The 21,859-nt window shown below is 37.0% G+C and overlaps 1 protein-coding gene across 2 annotated transcripts in view; it reads right to left on the reverse strand.

The window, feature by feature from the left end:
• ANO10 (anoctamin 10) overlaps positions 1–21,859 on the reverse strand; it is a 125,111-nt gene that overhangs the window by 38,684 nt on the left and 64,568 nt on the right. For both annotated transcript variants that reach the window (XM_064672101.1, XM_064672112.1), the window contains exon 12: positions 3,675–3,791. In XM_064672101.1, coding sequence (XP_064528171.1) covers positions 3,675–3,791 — 117 coding nt within the window. The remainder of the gene's footprint in view (positions 1–3,674; positions 3,792–21,859) is intronic.

The raw sequence follows: 21,859 nt of genomic DNA on the forward strand, positions 1-21,859 counted from the left end.
AGACATCATGCTGGAGTTGTTACTCTCTGTATTTCATGATCAGAAAATAATTACTATATTATTTTTAAAATATTACAATTATTTTTCCCCAATCTGTCTCTCATTTGCTTTGCCTGGGACTAGTTTCAGTGCAGAAAAAAGGTATTTATTTGATGTTTGCCTCAACTGGAAGAAGGTAATACTGAGGAGATCTCCTAATACTTGAAAATATGACTGTAGTCGAGTCCACAAAATGCAAGTTATGCTGTTTAATCTGTGTTTGTCTTGTGTTTCTAGAACTTAGACCTTTTATAAGGATATAGACCCTTTTCTCCAAGCAGGAGGGCCTTTTGTCTATTCTTAAAGCTTTGATCTGTCCAGAAGCTGTCGCTGCCCTGAAAATGCTAGACAGTGATCTCACACGAGTTTATATCATTGGTCCAATGTATGATGTAGGCCAATGGTAATTCCAGAACCACTGAAGAATTAACTGACTGCTCCCTTGCTGCCTGCAGGCACACCTAGACTTGATGCTCCTTAAAATAGGGACTAGACCAAAGAGCAAGGCATGCTTCTGCAGTTGTAGCAAACAGATGCAACAGAGAGGGGTACTGCAAAGATGCAAGGGCACCTCACCCACTTCACCAGACAGTTACTTCCCTAAGAAGGATCATGATTCTCACCGAAAAGGGCCCATCGCTCTAGTGGCAGACAATACCCATTTCTAGTTGCCCATTATCCAGGCTTTCTTCCAGGTGACAACACTTTACGGACTGTGAAAGGAATCATTCCTGCTCCTCTTCCAAAAATCTGGATATTCTCTTTAGTCCTCCATAAAAAATTTACATTCATTTATTCTCTGCCCTCTCTCCTCCCCAAAATAGAGTCTAATCGGCCTCCTTCATCATTCTTTACACTGAAGGACATCAGGGAAACTTGAAATAAAGTCTATAGATGTAGCATGTTCCCCAATCCAGATTCAGAAAGGGTAAAGTATTTTCTCTGGAGTTACATTAGCAAATTTGTTATGATACTCAGAATGTATCAAAAAAAGTATTTTCAAAATAGATCAAGTTATTACAAGCCATTCAAGAGTCCACTCCCTTCAACAGTCTTAACACAAACTATGTAAAGAAATGTTTCAAAGAAACATTTCAGAAGTTCCTAAAAAGCTTTCTTAAAGTTTGAGAACTTCAAAAGTTGAGAACTTCAAAACAAGACCGACATTCCAATATAAAATAATTTTTTTTTTTAATTATGGCATTTTTCCCCATATAGCAGGGTTTTTTTTTAACAAGCTCTACTGATGACTGCTCATCTCTATTACAGAACTGAGACACTCTATTCCCTAAAATCCCTTTCAAACAGACATTCAAGTCTTCAAACGGATTTGAACAGAGAATAGTTACAGTCCCACTGCACTAGGTTAAAAGGCAATTAGCTTAGCATTAATGAAAATGTAAAGGTACTCACACTATCTAAAGTTAAGGATCCCAAGCAATATCAATACGACTGTTCAAAGCAGCTGTATTAGATCTTCTCTCCATGCACTATATATGAAGACTAATAATCTATTTTGGCATCTCAGAGGTTTATAGTCTGTCATTGTAAATACCCTTCTAGTAGCTACATCCCAAGACAGTAGTAGTCTAAAAGATCATATGGTAAAACACAATGGAATGCATGTCTGGATAGCATCAAGAAAGGAATGCAATGCATACTTGCACAGAAGTATATGAACTACTTTTTCCATAACATCCGATCCCAAAACGTGTTTGTCCCGGACATTTATGCCTGTTTTTTTAAGGAGTTGTTTTGGGGGACTTTGCTGTTCTTGTTTTTTGCTTGAAAGTAATACATACAGTATAAATTACCAGCTGACTCTCAGTAGCAGGGGGAAGAACTAGAAAATGTGCTTCTAATATAAAAGCTTCAGTATCTTTTTGCACTGTTAAATGCAGATATTTTTCACTCAAAAAATCCTTAAAGAACAAGAAAAAAAGTCCAAATATCTACATGTCTATGGCATACATAGCACAGTATCAATCAGAGGAAATCTAAAAGAGTGATGGCAGACATTTGTGTTTAAAGTAACTACCAAGGCACCTGAAACCCAGCCAACAGTCTTCCCAGATCCTGTAGGAAGCCTGAAAGTATAGGTGAGAACTAGGCTCTTGCTGAAATTCAGACTAACTTTTACTTTTCACTACTGAATTAATGAAGCAACCCTGAAGAACTGGGAATCAGGCATGTATTATTGTAGGAATACACAGATGCAAGGACACAAGATGAAGACCCTACTGCTGACACACACACTCATATTGAGAGAGACTATACATATTCCAACTGGAACATTACAACCCAAGGTGACTGACTACATTCACTTGACCTTAAGGTTCTGGCAGATGACCTATTTTTGCTGGTCTACAAAATGAAAACAGAAAGAACAACTGAAATAGAAATGTAGCCCTGTTCCTTTTAATATTATCTAAACACCACATGAGACCCGGAACAGCTCTTGTAAACTTCACATCAACATACTAGAAAAAAGCAAAACAAAACTAACAGGCATTAGATTCAATTCTAATTCGGATTTTGTTTGTTATGGCTGATTATGAAAGACAGCACTGACCTCAATAGAGATGTTCTAGAATCACACAAAACTGTGGTATTTTAACTAGAAAAGGCAGTGCATTGTTTATAGGCTCAGTTTGTCCAGAACCAAAATATCATTTTGTCACCTGCAGCTACAGTGGATGCTTTAAAAAGTAACATTCCATTTCACACAAATAAAAGTATAAAGGAGTTTACACATGTGTATGTGGAGCACACAAAGAATATGTTCATGCAAAACCATGCTCTGCAGTGTGAAAGTATCTTAAATAACAATAAACAGGTGAATTAGTCTCTGCATCTCAATGCTGGGGGGTTTTTTGTTTGTTTTCTGATATGTAAGATAGCTTAGAAATCCTATCTAGCATGGTACAGTCAGAAACTCCTAAAGAATGCTGCTATCGCAAAACCAGCTCTGTAGAATCTCTGTGTCCTACTGAAGCTAGTCCCATGCAATTCTTCATCTCTTGTGATCTCCACCACTCTCTCTGTGCAATCATTTGTTAAAACAGAAATTCTCAGTAAAACAATCTAGTTCCTTATTTTTCTAACTTGCTTTGGAATGCTTGTTAAGTATATTGTAAAATATACTTTTTTATGCAATAAAATGAGAATATTGTATGGACACTAAAATAAGGCAACATTACCATTCCCTCACACGTCTTTAGTTCACAACACAATTATTTCAAACATGTTCAGCCTGTTTACAATTTCTGATTAATATTTGAGCCAAGTTAACTGTCTACTTGTGATGGTATTTCAGCAATGAAAGAAATCCTAGTGTTGCAATAATAAACACCTCCTGGGGATGAAATGAGGTTTCATAGAGCCCAATGTCCTTTAAAAGTGACAATATAAACAAAATATGTTTGCACACACAAGGACAACAGACATTACAAGTTGCTACATTACTAGCCATACCAGGAATTTCAAGCTGTCTGAAAAGGAAGATTATTTTCCTGATGTGGACTTTCATACATTACTGGGTTGAAATGGCAGATAAATAGGTTGAAACTCTCTGCTCCACTTCTTAAGCAGTGATGGATTAACAGAAAATGAAGCAGTACCTGAAATGCCCTTACCTGTTGTTTGAGAGCCTCTAAAGATTCAAATTCCAATTTTGCGAGTTTCATCTGGATATCTCTTGGTTTATCCGGAATTACAAACGCCATGATAAACTTTATTGCTAGTAGCAAGTGCTGGAAAAAAAAGCAGAAAGAAAAACATTGTTCTATAGAGCTTGAAGTATGGAGAGAACAGCATAATATTAATTTCAAGTTTTAGTAATAGAGGTATAAACAGTGATTTTTTGTGACATGTACAACACAGACAGTTTTACTATAACCACATCAGGTCTCAGCTACTCTGTATTTTTTCTATTTACAGTCACTCACAATTTGAATATAAACACAGTTTGGCTTATTTTCATAATAATCCTATTTTCACTATATACTATAAATTTCTAAATCAGTTTTGTATTTGTGATTCCAGACAAAATAATAGCTTTTAATACATATTATTGGTGCATCAAAATTGAATTATGGCACCCAGCAAATACAGTTTCATAGTGAATTTTTATGTGTATGTATATAGTCAGATGCAATTATAACAACACACATACATGCCTGCACACAAATATTATGTATGTCATGATACAAATGAAACAAGCTATTGTAAAAATATGAACAATATGAACAATTTCTGCCTTAGAGAAGTTATTGAAACGTAAAAGCACTGCTGAGAAAGCATCAGAAGAGAACAAAACAAAATAAAATATGACCCTTAAAGAAGCAGCACACTCATGAACAGAAACTTCCAGGAAATGGAAAAACATTCCAAGTATAGGAAGCCAAATGAGCCATAATTTATTCCAAAAGACTAGAATATGACTTAAGAGAAAACAGGCATGAAGTCCTCTTGAACCTAGTCAGTGACCAGTTTTTAAATTTCACCTAAATATGCACTATTCCCCTTATCTCACCAAAAATAAGTGCCAAACTGTCAAGTCAGTGTTTTGTTTCTTCATTTATATCAGCTATAATCTAAATAATAATTTGATTTTATTCTATCAAGGGCTAAGCTAACATACACTGCATTTTTGTAAGCAGGAACTTGTTCCTAGCTGAGAAAACCCTGACCAAGGTAAGGCAACACTTAAACATGTGCTTAACTTCAAGCACGTGCTTAAGTTCCACTGACAAGATGATACTCATGGAGGTGCTTACATTGAGATTGCATGTCCAAGCTACTTAGCAAATTCCCCTGACTTTTTTTTATAAAAAGGAGCAGATCAGTGTTCCTTTCTGAAACACATTTTGCTGAACTGTAAGATCTTGATGGACTTGGGCACCTGAATAACAATGTAACAGATTCAAAATCCCTGAGATTCTGGAATTATAAAAGCAAGAAGCTAACAAAACCACTACAGACCTCACAGCAGTGGTAGTGAAACTCTAAACAAGCCAAGTCCGATAAATAAGAGTTAAAGTAAAAAGTCAGATAATGGTAACAGGTAAGAGAACAGTAACAAAGAGCCATATGTTCAATTATTTTTTAAAATGTATTACAGAAACATAGTAGGTCTAGGGAAACAAACAGTGCAAGGATAATGTTGGTTTGTGCTAGAGATACACAGCAATAAAACATGAATCAGAGTCAGCTTCGGAGGAACCTTTTAAATGGAAAAAGGTAAAATGCCGAAGACAGTAACAAAACAAACAATACTCCTATGCAGAACAGAATCATAAATAATCACAGGCTGAAGGGCAATAACTAATCTACAGATAAAATTTTGGTATGGAAACATGAAAATAAAGAAATCACATTGGGAATAACTCAAAACTAAATAACAGGATTAGGCTAAAAATCTTATACTTAAGATAGAACGAGCAAAAATTGAGAGATTTGGAGAGGGATATTTATTCGAAAAGTTACAATTACAGTTAAAAATACAGTTAAAAAAAGACTTAACATCAAACAATGGTGCTTCTAGCTGCCCAAAGTCCTCTGGACTAGAGTTCATCTCACATTGCTCAGCAAAAGAAAAAGATTGTATTTTTTTTATCATATTAAAGAGTGAGAATCAAATTTTGGAACTGTAGTTATTCAAGCACTGCTGCTTGAAGAGCTTTGAAAACATAATCCAAACTAGTAACTTTACACAGAGACTTCAAAATAGCTCCAAATGTAAACAACTTTTAAGAAAATAAATAAATTTCAAGGAAACGTAAATAATATTATGGAAATTTTTCCCCTTCTCAATACAGATGAGGAGGGAATAGAAGAGACATCTCAGGAAACCAGAACCAAAATCAAGAAAAATACTGCAGTTAATCCTGGAAAACACTGTATCTTTTAAAATAGCTTTGGAAGGGCAACGTGCTTTAATTACTTCACCATGTGAAGAGTTTTATTGCAGTATCAACTAAATAGCTGCTTTTCAGAAGTCACTTCTCCTGCTAGCACAACTCAGCCAATAAACACAAGGATACAGCCTCAAACATGAAGGCACAATCTCTGACTCAGAAAGTTTCAGAAAGTCTTCAAGCCAGAGAGGGATCAAAAGTCAGAGTACAGATGCGGAAAGCCACTACTGCTTGCCCCACTGTCATTCTCTTTTCTAGGCATCCACTGTGGGCCATTGTAAAAAAAAAAAAAAGATTATTGAGTTAGGTAGATGTTTGGTTTACCCCCCAAAAATGGCTTTTTTATGTTCTTTTCCTTCCCTTCGAAACGAAGCTTTACCAGTCATAAAGTGCTCAGACTGCACGGGTTGTCCCCGTGTGACCTCAGAAAACATATTGGATTTAACAGATTGCAAATGGTGTTCAAGCCCACCTCATAACTCCTGTGAACCTGAAAAAAAAACCCATCAGAGCAACAGTCCCCTTGGATAACTTTTCCAGCTGTTACTATTTGCAAATTTGGAGCAGTATGAATAAAATTGTCAAGGTAACCGGCAGACAGGATGAATGGGGGCCATATGATCCACAAAAAAAAGTCTTTAAGAGAAATGTATCTACTTTATTAGAAGTTTATATTGCGTTTTGAAATTCAAATTTTGAAATTTGACTAAGGTAATGTAAATAGTTATCCTGTAATAGAGAAATTGAAGGAAAATGTAGAGAGGAGTGGTTGAGTTCATTATATCATTCACATCCCATACTGATTTCTTAATCTTGTTTTAGTATAATTCCTGCAAGTCAGATCCATAATAAGGAGACATCTGCTTTCAGAAAATAAATGTACAATATTAATCATCAGGAGGCAGCAAGATTTGCTTTCGTTACATATACACTAGTATGAATATAAAACCAAAATACTTATAAAAATTTGCTACACTAGTGCAAATGTATTTGTTCAATACTAAAATTTCTTCATAGAGCTGGGTTTTGTTTTGGGGTTTTTTTGTTTTGTTTCAGTGTTGGGTTTTTTTTGGGGGGGAGGGGTTGTGTTAAACCATGTTATAAATCCAACCTTTATTTCTAACTGCAACCATTAAAAAGCAGTGCTGTTTCCAAGAAAATGCCCTTTATGATTACAAGAGGACTATTACACTGCGAGAAAAACCCAGGGTAACATTCCCACAAGCTGTAAGCTCTTCAATGCCAACAGCAAAGTCCCCTCTTATTTTGCAAATCTGCCAAGCGGGTACAGAAACAGCACTGAATCTCTTCCTCCTGATAAATGCAGTGCCATCAAACTCTTTGTGGTCTTGTGCCAGGTGTTTAGAGAGCCAGAAGAACTATTCTGTTCTGCAAAGCCACCGACAAGAGTACAGGCAGCAGCTGTGTTTTGCAGTAGTGGGTCCCCAACCTCGCCTCTTCTAAAACAGAAAATGAAAATTAGGGTTAAATTCCTGGAATTATGAACAGCTAATTTGATTTCTACAGTGGTTTTACTGCAGCAATTCCTGATAAAATCTACTCAACCAAAGGAAAAAAAAAGAAAAAAAAAAAGAAAAAAAGGAACATAAGCAGTAGCTGTGTTGCCGATAAAGTGCGTGCCAAGTGTCAGCTTGGAGAGACTTTAATAAAATTTTGCATCAAAAAGCTATTTTAGAATCTAATACTTACAGAAACTTTCAAATAAAATCAGAAATCTGGACCTAGTCCAGCCTAGAACCAGCATATACTATGACACAAGGTAGTCACTGGTTACTAATTCTGCACAGGTAAAGAACCTACACAAAAGCCAATGCCTGAGAGTGACACATCACTTGGAACCTCTGTCCTCTACTGGCATGTGCAAAATGCCTTTGCCAAAGCAAAGTATCAATGCAAGATCATGTTGCTGTCAGACAGAAGGCAGGGGGATCATTGGCTTCTTTGCTTAGGACTCTGGATCACAATATTCTGACATTAAACTAAGCTAAGATCAAACACTAAGAACAGACAAAAAAAAAAAAAAAGACCCAAACCAATTTCCATGTTTTTGTGGCAACAGTTTTTAGCTTTGAGGGTCTTGCATCTTTCCAAGATGTGAATAAAAGGCAGGAAGAAAGTGCAAAGTTATTCTGTCAAGGGAGCAATACAGGCAAAGAAAACTTTTCATAAAGCTCAGGAAGTTCAATTAAATTAAACTGTCCTTAATAGACAGCAATAAATTTATGAGCAAATATTTCTTCAATACATAAGAAGAAAGCATAACCAAACTTTCCTTCCCTCTTTTAGACTGAACTGGTTTCAATAGAGTCTTGCTAATGGAGCAGAATTATCACAGCTGAGGGACTTTAAAAAGGGTCTTTTTTCTGCTACTCTGACAAATGCTGCTTTTAAAATCACATATCCCATATATTATTATGGAATTTTTCTTTCAAAATTTCATTTTATCCACAGACATGTCCAAAATCCTGTGGGAGGGAGGGGAATGATAAAGGAATTATTTCATGTTGGTTCTATTTCAAGTCTTCTTCACCTCTCCCTTTAACCTTGAGACTGTGTGTTCTCTTCCCACAGACATACACGAGCACACACTTAAGAGTCCTGAAGCCTGCCACAGTCTGTAAGCTCCACCTACCCTATTTATTCCCATCTGTCCCTTATTTCAGCCAGAACAAGCTTTCTTCTCCTTCCTGCTGAAACTCCAGGGAAGCACTTAGGACTGAAGTGCAGCCTTCCTGCCTCTGATCCAATACCTCTTGCCACTCCAACATAGTGATATCTGTCTCAGCTCTCAACTGGAATATGCTAAGTAGAGTGAAAAGTTCATGCTGATATGCTCCTTTAAGTCTCTACTAAGCACATGGACCAAAGATGTTTCAGAAAACCACCCAAACCAAGTTTGGGTGGTTTTCTCATAGGAGCATCATAAAGCACACTCTTTAGATCAGACTGAAACTTCTGTCAGCCTTCAAATTGCTACTGCAGATCACAGATACAATGCCTCTTCTCAACATAATAATCTCATTTTTACATATTTATATTATATATATTTATATTATATATTTATTTTTTTATTTCTAGAACTTCAACTTTCATAAAAGGTGGAAGGCATTTATGTAAAAATGCAAAACCTCAAAACTCCCAACTTAACCCATCCAGCAGGGTTAAGCCTATCCCATTAAAATGTGGCTGAGAGAGATGCAACTGAACAGAAGCTTATTACAAAACACGTCAGAAAGTGTAAGCAGAGACGGTATTATCTAGTCCATTCATAATCTGTAACAGAACGTCCAGTTCCTCCTCTCAGAAGAGGAACACACACACGAACCTGCAAAGGCTGCCCAAGGAAAACTGGCAACTACATTTCTGACAGAACATTTCACAGACCATCAGAGGAGCATGAGCAAATCACCCATCTCCTACTGATCACACCAGCACATTTGTGAAGCTTAGCCCTGCTCAATATTTAGTTTTAAGTATATCTATGAATATATTAATGTTCAGAAAAACATTTAAGCCTGAAAACGCCCAAGTCATTTGCTGAATCTAGATCTTAAAATTCAATTGCTGAATCACAATGCCTTTTTTTTCCCCTAGAGGTGGTTGGATGTGGTATGTACTAAATTCACGTGTTTGGAAGGAAGAATGCTGGCTTGGCACAGTGTCTCCTCACATTTACACTTCAAAAATTGTTTTAGTTAGTGCAGAAATCCTGGTCTGTATTTTTATTACCAATCCAACTTACTACCAATTACCAATGTCAAACATCACAAGTAGAAATCTATGCTGAAAAAGATACTAGGCTTCAATATGCAGTTCTGAGATATATTTCAATCATAAGTATTAAGATACAGCATGACAATCAGGGTTCATTTTAGCAGCTCTGGCCTCTAGGAGCACTGAAACATGTCTCTTTCCTTAGGCCTGGTCTTATGCCTCAATGCTATTGAATTGGCTTGTTTCAGAAGTAGTAAATTTATTCTAAATACTACAATTGCTTTATATACTATCAAAATGGAAAAAAGAAGACATTTCCAGACCAGCACCCCTGAGCAAGAGACTAATATGTGTAAGACAACAAGAAAGGGTTGGGTTTTTCTAAAAAAAATAGAGATAATCTCTCAGGAAGCAGATTCTGTGCTCATGTTTTCAGGAAGCAACTGCAGAAGGAATGAGTTAAGCAAAGCAAAAAATAAAATATTGCAAAGATCATCTCCCAGTGAGGAAGCTGGTCTCTTTTGACCTTACGTATTTTTGTACTCTCCTTCTGTTTTCAAAAAAGGCTCTGTTGGAAAGCACACAAAGCAAGCCATTCCTATTTCTGAAACTTAATCCTGCTCTTGGACAGCCTGAGGAAGTATTTAAACCAGATACAAATTTAAACATAAGTCATCAGGAGAAGTCTATTAAATAAATAAATATTCTACCAAAAGACATACTAATAATCTTGAAAGCATAAGTAATCTGATGACTTACACAGTTGTGACTATTTTTCTGTCTTATAGCACATTATGCTTTCTAGTAATTCAATATTTTTTAAAAAAATTTTCGAATTATTTATAGTTTATTTTTACAAATGTTTAAACCATAGCTGTTATACATTATATTCAGTTCACTAATTAACTGAAGCATTATCTGGTTTTATTAGACTTTTTGAAAGATTTAGAAGCCCAACTGTTCTCTGTAATTTTCTCTAACAATAACAATTAAGATGTGAGGCAGCCCAAAATCTGTAGAAATTTTGTCACCAACTTCTCTGACACTGCAAAGAAGTGTCATTAGTTCCTTATTTCTCACTATTTACATATCTGTTCAAGGCTTTTTATAGATCTTTTACACTAGAATTTTAAGCCAACTTTCAGATTAGTTCTTCAAGACTGAAGTATAAAAAACATAGGGACAAGAGCTAAGTAGGGAATGTTCTACTTACATACCCAAGCAGCATTTTCTCCTCTCTCCAGGCAAATCAACGTTTTTGTATCTATCACTAGAAATTAAGGATTTAGCAGGTTCTAGAAACACTTGCTGAAAGGAAAAAATTCTAAATAAAAGATCTTCCGATAGGAGTCTTGTACACAGACTTCTAACTGCAGCTTGGGAAAAAACAGCTACCCTAATAATCTTGTTGTATAAACACAGCATATTCTGTGATCCAAAATATTTTATGACACAGCACACTTGCAAAACTGTCTGTATAAAAGTCCCTGTAAAACTACAGCATACACAAATGAGCATTTCAGAAATGTTACAAGAACATGATTTTTCTCACATTGTTTCATCCTGTAGTCAATTCAAAAGACATGAAAAAACCCACTGTAGGTGTAAATTTGTCTTGGACCTTGTAAGTATTTTCTAATAGTTAATTTTACAGTAACCCAACATTCTTGAAAGCAGCATGATAATGCATCCATCTCTATGTCACCATTTGATAATCCTGAAATGTTTTGGCACAATGCTTATCTCAATTTGTGGCCAGCATTTAATAGGAACTGGGGTAAGAGTTGCCAAAAGCCAAATTAGCTAATGCTGAATGTAATGAACAGCAGAGCTTTGATCATGCTCTGAAATAAATTCTAAGTGAAGAGTGGAAAGAAGGATGCCCATGGAATTAAAATTGACAGTATGATTAATAGCAAGCCATATGAAGTGCCTCTTAGCTGATTGCTAACATTACATACTGGCTCCCATTCTGACAGGTATAGTTTATTGTCAAAATGCCCTAGTGTTCCACATCAAGGAAGGGAGAAAAAAATTGCCATTTTCTATTAATCTACAAAACTTACACTTCTTTCCACATTTAAATCATACATTTTTCTCCATGAAAAAAAAAAAGTACAAGTAAATTATGGCACATGTCATTGTACTTATGCATTGTAAGGAATTTTCTTTGTCAGAGCTCAGAAATTCCTTCTTGGTTACCTGACAGGATAACCTTGATTAGTAAGGAGATAAGAAGCATTATTTCTGTCAAGGGTTTGAAACTACTGTAAGTCAGCTCAGAGATAAACAGAAATTGTCACCTACTGCAAGCATCACAGATATTAAGAACTCTTTGCTCCTGCCTCTATCAAACCTCATTTGCCCTAGTCCAAGCCGAAGTGGACAGGTAGAAAACTCCCAACTGATTTTTGGACAGACTCAGCAAAGATATTAAAATGTACACATGTGAAAGCAAATCCACTATACTTCAACGAGACTTATAGATGGTTTTCCCAAAGTTTTATGCTGGTTCTGGAGACTGAAGGACAATATGGCTTGTCAATCTGACATTTTTCTTCAATTTATGCTAGGAAAAGGTGATGTTGCATCTGTATTAGAATTCAAACTATTTTAAACATTGAAATTGATGTTTTGTCTGTCAGCTTGACAACAAGAAACAGAAATGGTAACTGGGGTTTAGTTTTAAGAACGAAGTCTCAGTCATTCTTCAAAGATGATAAACACTTTAGCTTTTAACTTTGAGTAACAAGTTTTCCAACTAGATGCATTGCATTGTATTTACAGCTATTTGCTCATTTCTCTCACAACTCCCTGGCTTTACATGCAAGTCTTATGATGTTTATGAAGCTGATTCACAAGAACATTCATCCTACTGAAAAATCTCTTCACGTCACAACTCCAAGATAAATAAAGAACTGTAACTGAATAAACACATTTTATACAAAACATAGTGTTTCACCCCACTGCAAATGCACCTTTATTGGATGATTCAAAATTTTAGTGTAACACACAGCTTTCTTCCTACTGTATTGTACTTATTGTATTTTAAGCGGCTTGCTTTACTTCTGTGTAAGCTAGTAGTAAGCAAATTCTGTAGGACACAGCACATTTTTAATCTGGACCAAAAGATGAATCATGCAACATTAAATAATGATCAAAATGTCACATCCATGACTGAACAAAGAAAAATAAATGTTATTGCAATATATCATACCATAAGATGCAGATTAATTGTTGTCTCTATTCCTGTGCAACTTTAATCAAAACAAATTAATTGAAATGGGTCCAATAAAACTAGCTAATCTAAAACAATTCTGTAGGGAACAATCAAACTAACAGTCTTCATACTGGAAACTCATCACCTGCATTTTTTCCTGTAGAAACTACAGGGTTTTTTTCATCAGAACCATGCAAAGTAAAATAATCCTTTTCTTTTCAATAAAGGTCAGGAAAAAAGCTTTCCATTCAGCTGGAGTATTTTAATTAAACATTGCAGCAGGTGTTTGGATATGCTGCCAACTCCTAAAAAGCTTTCATAAAAACTGTATCTTAAAAAAAATAAAGATCTGTACATCCTCCTCAAGCCCTCTTTATGTGTCTATTCTTTGAATAGGTATTCACAAAATTACGTGCCATTTTCTCTGTTTTGGAACACCAGTACCTGCCCTTGCTATAAAAAGATTTCTTCATCAAAGCCGCTGGAAGCGAGCCATGCAATTCTCACATCAACTTTTATGGCCATGCAACAGAGCCGTGCCTTAGCTGCTGACCTTCAACTTTTTGGGAACATAATCGGTCTGTTCAAGCTGACAAAAAGAGAATCTTTAACTGTGAGCCAAATTCACTTTTGAGACAAAATACTGCAGTTAGAGCAGAACTCTTTGTAAGTCATATGCACGTAACTGAGTTTTACAGTAATAACACACCTTCTAACTTTATGGATTCACATAGAAGCAGCCTAAGGAACACTTCCAGAACTGCTTATGCTCTTAAGGAATGCAAAGCCCATGGAAAGGCGTAGACCTCAGAACAGTGGTGGGAGGAAACAGAGAGTGGAAGAGAGGAAGAACAAGCTGTGTTCTTCACAGTGGCAGTCAGTGATTCCATCAAGTCATTCTATCAGCTGAGAATGTGAGTCAGAATGTGAATCCCAACATAAAGACAAGAAAGCAGTAATTCCTATACACTGAGACAGATATATGCATCAGTGTGGTACTGTTCTCCAAAACTGGACTTCTATCAGCACAAATCCAATGCTTATGGCTTGACAAATTCCATGACATCTCAAAAAAACCCACATTTGCATCAAGAAGAGGTTCTCAATTGAATTCTGATGTATGAGGAGAAAGGAATACCAGCAAATATGATAATACAGCAATGAAAGCTGTTGTTTACTGATTCACTTAGGGTTTTTTTCTAAGACTTGGTAGGCTGGCCTTTGGAACTACAGGTAGAACAGAAAACCAGCAGTTTATTCTCAGTGGTGTAACACCTTTGGCAACATGCAGTAAGCACAACTTCCCATCTCCCTACAAATGGCAAGGCTGAAAGCAAAACAAAGGAAAGAAAAAAGCTCTACTTGCAGATTCAATTAGAATTTTAAGACCATTTGGGAGTCAACTTACAGCAAGGGCTCAGCATCACTTTGTTGCTATGAAACATTATCACATAGGAATAATCAGCCACAAAGACCTGCAGGTGACTCGTTCTGTGGCTGAAATGATCTCAGCTGAGAAGGACACTTTCAATTTAAAATGAATTAAGTAGTAATTTTGACCGTGGCTCCGAAAGATGCCTCAAGCATCTCAAATGGGTAACACTGAGATATCAGACAAGATCCTGGACCAGGAATTAATCTGAACAGGTCCTTATGTAACTATAACATAACATGCAAGCAAAAATGGGTGGGAAGATGAGACTTTTCACATATGAATCTGAACAGAGTTGACCAGTGCTGTCTTGTGAATCCAAAAAGCCCAAGGACTGAAGGAAGAAATCATCCATACCTGTGACTGGCCTGCTACTAGTAATTACAAGGGGTAATATGGTACAAAAAATGACCATATCTCCGCTTCAAAACTCATTCTGAGAATGAGAGACACTCGTGAAGAGACTTTACCTCACTACAGGAATAACTCCTAGTAGTGGTGATTTGGCCTTCCTGTGAACAAGCAGGATGGTGTTACAAATACTTGTCCTACGGACTTTGAGTCATGAACCAGTCCTGAGTCAGCATAGATATATTGATGAAAAGCAGATATTTATTTCCTGAATTCAGGGACAATTTGTATTTATTAATTTTCCTTAGGACCAGACCGAAAAGAGATTTTCTTTCTTCTTTGAGTTAAGAAAATGCTGGAAATGAAAGTATTCCACAGTGCCTTTCCTTCCGCTTGTAAACAAAGCAAATTACTGCTCCTTTTTTGTGCTAAACATGGGTAAGGAGAGTTTTTCAGGACAAATGAGAGAAGCATACAGAGAAAGACAAACGGATGTGAAGGTACAGGACTGAGCAAACCTGGTGCACGAGGGCAAGGCTGTTGCTGCAAACAGAGAGTGCCCTGGAATCCGCTGTGAGGCACCACCACACAAGTCAGATTCACTGCCCACAACCAGCCACATGAGCCAGCTTACCATCTCCAAGACCTGCAGTCTCCAAAAGGAACAAGATGACTCCTGCGGTTCAGAGGCAGGTGATCACCTCTAAAAACAGGGAGTAGTGACAAAATAATGCAATTTCTGCTTTCAAAAGATACATACTTATAAAAGTGAAATCATTGAAGATCACAACATTTCAAATCTTTTATCCAAACAGACTCCCTCACTAGTCACATGAATCTGAACTACAAGCAAAACAACAGCACTGTGAATAGGCAAAACGAATAAAATTTTCAGGGTTCAAAATATTACTTTGCTGTCATCCTGCCTTTTTCCCTTAGAAGTTCTTTAAGAACTGTTACTGAGAGAAGAAATCTCTAAAACCTCCTGGCCTAGATTTTGTCTTTTTTTTTTTTTTTATATCCTTGACTAAATGTTGTTTGATAATCTAAAGATGCACGTCCTTATGAACAAAAGAAGTCTTTCCCCATATTCTCAAAAAGGTTAAAAAAATTACAGTGGGAGTACTTGTCCTAGAATGCTTGAGAGATTTGGCAATACTTGATGTTGTGTGGGGTTTTGTGACATAACAATTAAAGAATTATCTTCTAATATAGTAAATTGTTACACAAAAAAAGGCTAAAGCCATGTGTCGTGGTTTGAGACCCCCAAAATCCAATTCCCGAGTCCAAGCCCCCCTCTCACAACTCACCCTAGTGTGAGAGGGGTTTTTCCAGACACAACACAAGACTCAATATGGGGGGAAGGGAATTATATTACAATCACTACACAAATAAATATTATAATACATCATACGCAAGGCCAGAGCCTTCTCCTCAGCGCTGCCTCTGCCGCCACTCCTGTTGCCCACTCACAGTGGAGAAACTTCCCCAGCTCTCAGCTACAGAACTCGGTCCAGTTTAACACTGTTTCCAAGTTTCTGCAGCCCCATCTGGGGGGCTGGGGGGCCGTGGCGGTGGCCCCCCAGTGGGGCTCCTGCCCCTTCTCCCCTCGTGGCCTAAAACATGGCCACTTCTTCTCCAACTACCTCATCATCCTTCTTTTCCGGTCTGGTGTGATATGTTTAAATTTTGCAGGGGCGCTGATTGGGTCAACACCAAGAGAGACACCACCCCCTCGGGGGTTACCACTTTTTTTTAACTCCCAGGGGAAAACCACTTTTTTTCCCCACCACACCATGTTAGACAACAAACAAGCTCATAAATCAGTTTTGCTATTCACATTGTTTTCCTAACTTCTCATCTAGCACTAGGAGAAGAAATATCAGTATGCCTTAAACATGGGAAAAAAATTTCTCAGTCAGACAGTATTCAAAAGTAGGATCTTCCAGCATGACATGAAAGAATTATGAGAGTAAAATTGAGTGTATTTTCCTTTCAACCCGGAGGAACAGCACCTTTCTTTGATAATACTGAATGGTTCTGGGTTAGATAAAATGACTTTGCTGTATATAACAACTTAAAATCCATTTCTATTAAGAAACATTTTAGCATCACAGATACCAAGCTCTCTCAAGACAGAAACAATGTCTTTACTAGTCAGCAGATATATACCTTGCTCACTTCCAATGGGAACAAGCATATTACCCTGTTACCTCAAATCTGAAGAGCACCTGGGTCCTTTTCACAGTCTGCAGAGTTGTCAAATGTAAACTAGACAAGTACCAAACACTGTACTGCTTCTAGTTTTGTTTTATGTGACCATGCAGGCAATGATTATTTCTTTTTACTGCCTACCTGATCTTTTAAAATCAGTCACTATGTTCAAACACTCTATCATTATACATATGGCACATCTATACCACCATATTTTATGCTGGCTTAGGTTTTTAGAAATTTGAGGGGTTTTATTATTGTTTTGTGGGGAAAGGACTTTTTAAAGTAATTTTGCATCTTTCCACACCCTGAGTACTGTGTCCAGTTCTGGGCCCCTCAGTTCAGGAAGGATATTGAGGTGCTGGAGCAGGTCCAGAAAACAGCAACAAGGCTGGTGAAGGGACTGGAGCACAAGTCCTATGAGGAGAGGCTGAGGGAGCTGGGGTTGTTCAGCCTGGAGAAGAGGAGGCTCAGGGGAGACCTCATCACTCTCTACAACTACCTGAAAGGAAGTTGCAGCCAGGTGGGGGTTGGTCTCTTCTCCCAGGCAGCTATCAGTAAGACAAGAGGGAATGGTCTTAAGCTCTGCCAGAGGAGGTTTAGGTTGGATATTAGGAAGAATTTCTTTACAGAGAGGGTAATCAGGCACTGGAATGGGCTGCCCAGGGAAGTGGTGGATTCTCTGTCCCTGGAGGTTTTTAAGATGAGACTGGATGTGGCACTTAGTGCCATGGTCTAGTAACCATGGCAGTAGTGGATCAAGGGTTGGACTTGATGATCTCAGAGGTCCTTTTCAACCCAGCTGATTCTATGATTCTATGATTTACTGATTTTTGCCTAGCTTCTCTCACACAGACAAAAAAGCATTAGGTAATATGGTTCAAGCAAAAACATTTGGGGATTGCTGACATCCAGGACTCTACTGAAGATATAAGCCATTCTTCAGAATCATTATTCTTCCAAGACGAACACTTAAGAATCAGGTAAATGGTGAGAGTTTCTTTGTCAAGTTGGGTTGCCTGAAGCAAATATAAAACATGCTTTAAAATTCTAAAACATGATCTCTAAAGGAAAGAATGTCATTGTGGAAAGGTTAATTTTGCTATAACACTGAAGGAGATACAACAGAAGTTAGTTTAAAAAAACAAACAAGATGTAGTTGCATTGATCAGAAATGTGCTTTGTTACCCTATTCTGTCAGAGGTTGAGCCCTTGATCTCATTAAGGACATGCTTGGTTGTAAGTAAGGGCAATCTTTCTGACAATGCTTTGCTTTTGAGAGACACAGATTTAATTTATTTTGGTTGGGTTAAAAGTTCACATCTCCCTTTCTTTCCCTTCTTTTTATTCTCCACCATAACAGCAATCTTATCTTCATATGGCCTATTCAATTTTTTTTGTCCTTTGATTATTTTTTTTCAAAGCTTAAATATATATGGCTGACCTTTATTTTAATTTAAACTCGCCTTCATACTTTTAGAATGTTGTCAAACTGGTTATCCCTGAGGGAACTTGCTGCTGCACAGTAAAACTAATCTTTTGTGCACTGTCAGCAACAGGATATTTGCTTAATAGGAGGAATTACTGGGTTTCTCCAATCAATCTGTAACTCACACTGTCAGTTCTCAACATATTGCCTTTAGAAATGCACCATAAAGACTTTTCCTCTGGACATAGGCTCCTAAGGTGCTATGCCTCTGGAGCCCTCAACTCTACTCTCTATATCTGATATTAGAAGCAAGGATATAGCCATTCACACAATTAACATGCTGCCCCTGTGTAATCCAAAAGACTGATGAAGAAGACCCATCATTTGCATCCAACACAGCAATCCCGGTCCATTCTAAACAGGATACAGTAACAGTTTAGCATCTAGCATTATTGCAAGAATTATATTCAACCAACAAGGAATTTCTATAAATAGGAAATCACCATAGGGTGATGGCTCACATTTTGTTTTCAAGTGTTATGTGTCTTTTCTTTCTAGATATTGGCACAGCAACAGCATTTTTAAAAAATGTTCATTTAAAACTATACAATTTTCTGAATATATAACACTGCTTATAACATTACACACAGACCTGTTTTTCAGATTGCATACGTTTCTCTCTTAAATGCAGAGAAGCAATAAAGGAAAGACAGCCACTAATTTTCTTCAAATATAATACATACTTTTTTATATACAACATTTATATACACTTTCTGAAAGTAAGCCTGGTTAGACTGTGTCACTGGAAGTACACTGGTATCAAGACCAGGGATCACTTGCTTTTTTTCCATAAGGCAATAAGGAGTTGTGAAACATCAGTTGCAAAATCCAATTTTGCCAACAAAACCTTCCAATTAAATATGAATGGTTAAAAATCACAATGCCAATTGAAGCTTTGGGCTTTTTTTAATGTTCTTTCTTTTCCCTTGCTACAAGACTTATGTTCAATAGCTCCACAACTAACAGGTTAGCAGACCTGCTTGGCATTTCTATCTGAAACGCACATGCTGTAACCCTCAGTCAATAACAGGTCTAGGAGAGATGACAGCACAAACCTCCATTACCTCTGTAGTGTATCATATTTCTTCCATATGTGCACTCAGATGCTTCCCAGTGGACAATCTATTTATTCTTCAACAACCTGTATGAGCTTTTGTTATAATTTTCTAAATAAAATATCTACTTTACACGAAGCTACTTTATGAATTTTGCTTTTAGATGTTCACCTGCAAAGTAACCCCTTGTATCTGAAAGTGCTTACAACTGAGCAACACTCCATCATGAAGACAAGGCTTTTAAACAGACTAAAAGCATCTTCAAGAATACTAGCTTTGGTTTTATCTTGCATGATTATCAAGACAGCTTTCAATCAGAAGGGAGTAGACTTGCATTCCCTTGCTCACATACTCTACTTAAGCTTAAATAGTGCAAATAGGCTTTGCTGCTTGTAGTCCCTCAGCAGACCCTTCACTCAGTGCAGAGGAAAGCCAGCTGGAAGCAGCAGCCTTCTCACTAAGCATACACAGCGTGCAGGGGTGGGCCATGTGCTGCATGAAGATGGGTGGGAGCATAAGGCAGCATGACTGACATAAAATTCCTACTCTGGTTCTGGGCAAGGCCATTTTAAATCAGTCCAGCTGGATACCTGCATATCCCACATACTCTGATGATTCAGACCAAGAGCTCCTGCTCCAAACACCACAGTTTTGATAATGACAAAACAAGCACGAAGGCAGAGATTTATAATTAGAAAGGAAAGATTAGTGCTGTGGTAAAACACAAACTCATCTTGATGGCTCCTTTTTAAAACTCCAACACTAATAGCAATCTTTCCTTTTGTCTGCAAAACTTATTTAACTATGAAGTTCACAAGACAAAAAGCCCTGTATGCCTCATAGCATAGAGGCAGAGCAAGACTAAAAGTGGAACAAACATGTCTTCCTCCACACAATAGAGTAACAAATACTATCAAGTCAGGACAACAGCCTCAGAAATAAAAAATGGAAAGCAATCCCCTATCACCACATACCTCAGAGCATGAGTTTGGAGATCAGATGATGAAAAGCAGTTTCTGAGAAAGTGTCAGCATGCTCTATTTTTGTTGGCACAACCAGCAGTGCTCTAGTTCTGAAAATCAGGTCAATGCTACTTTTGTACCTACATGCAAATGCTTGAAATCTGACACCTGTATTTTGTAAGTTCTGTCTTACTATACAATATTTACAGTTTGTCTGAGTATTTGGGTCACTGAAACAGACAAGCACTAATAATAATTACCCTGAAATTAAAGACTAGGCATGCAAAATTGGATCAAGACTTCTTTTTTTTTGAGCAAAAGTAAATTAAAATCATGTATGAGATTTTCTTTCATCTAAGTTTCATTAGATAATGAGTCAAGCATAGCCAAAGCTAGCAGGCTACACATCCCAGATGGCATGTCGTTCCATTCCAAATGAAGGTAGGAATGACTCTCTGCAGGTGGCTATACATTCCCCCTGCCCAGACGGTAGTCTAGGCAACTGGCTTCTGACAGGTACTAGCTTTCGGATAGTTATAGGTTAGGGGAGACTTTCCCATTTGTATCTATTTAAGAGCAAATATAAAAACCTCACCAGTCAAACTCAGAGGGAAATAAGCTCAACAGTAACCTTTTTATGATACTATATTTCTGCAGAAGTCACTTTGAAACATTAAAAAAAGCCTAAGTGTAGCTTATGCAATATGAAATATGAGGTACAGCTTCTAGTTTGTTGTGATTACTGAAGCTAACTACTAAAACAGTTGTCTTGCTTAGGTTGCAAAGTGTGTATTTCATAGGTTTATTCACATGAATGGGTGCAGACAGAGGTCTCACGTTTTACAACACTGATCTCTCTGGGGCTTCCATATAGTGTTAATGGTAATAAGTTCAATATTTTATAGAAGTAAGAAAGACTTCAGAAAATCTTTAAACTGTATATGAAACACAGAATATTAGAGAAAATTCTGTGAACTGTTTTTGCATAGGTAAAGAATGCTGAGACTACAATACCGGAGAATATTTTAGGAGATGTCTCATACGTGCTTTGATATGTCTCAATTATTTTAAAATCACTGTATTTTGATTTAAAAAAAAAAAACACCAACAAACAAAACACTGGATTATCAAGAGATAAATCTTTTTCTTAATTTCTGACTTCACTGAAAAAAAAAGAAAAAGAAAATAATCACACAAAGCTACATCTTCACTAACTCATTGTCTGAACATCCCAAACACTCACACATGGACCCTGAAAGAAAATCAGAAAGGATGCATTGTTTTCAAGCTTCTGGAATGAAATTATAAAGCACTACTTTTTCATATACAATAAAATTACTGACTTCCTTTCCTTTCCCAAAACATAAAGATCACTTGGCTTGCTGGGTCTTCCTTGTCATTGCCCAGCTGTGCAGGCTACTCTAATGCTGAGGACACAATCATA

Source organism: Pseudopipra pipra, chromosome 1 (genome assembly GCF_036250125.1).
Source record: "Pseudopipra pipra isolate bDixPip1 chromosome 1, bDixPip1.hap1, whole genome shotgun sequence".
NCBI classification, from domain to species: Eukaryota; Metazoa; Chordata; class Aves; order Passeriformes; family Pipridae; genus Pseudopipra; species Pseudopipra pipra.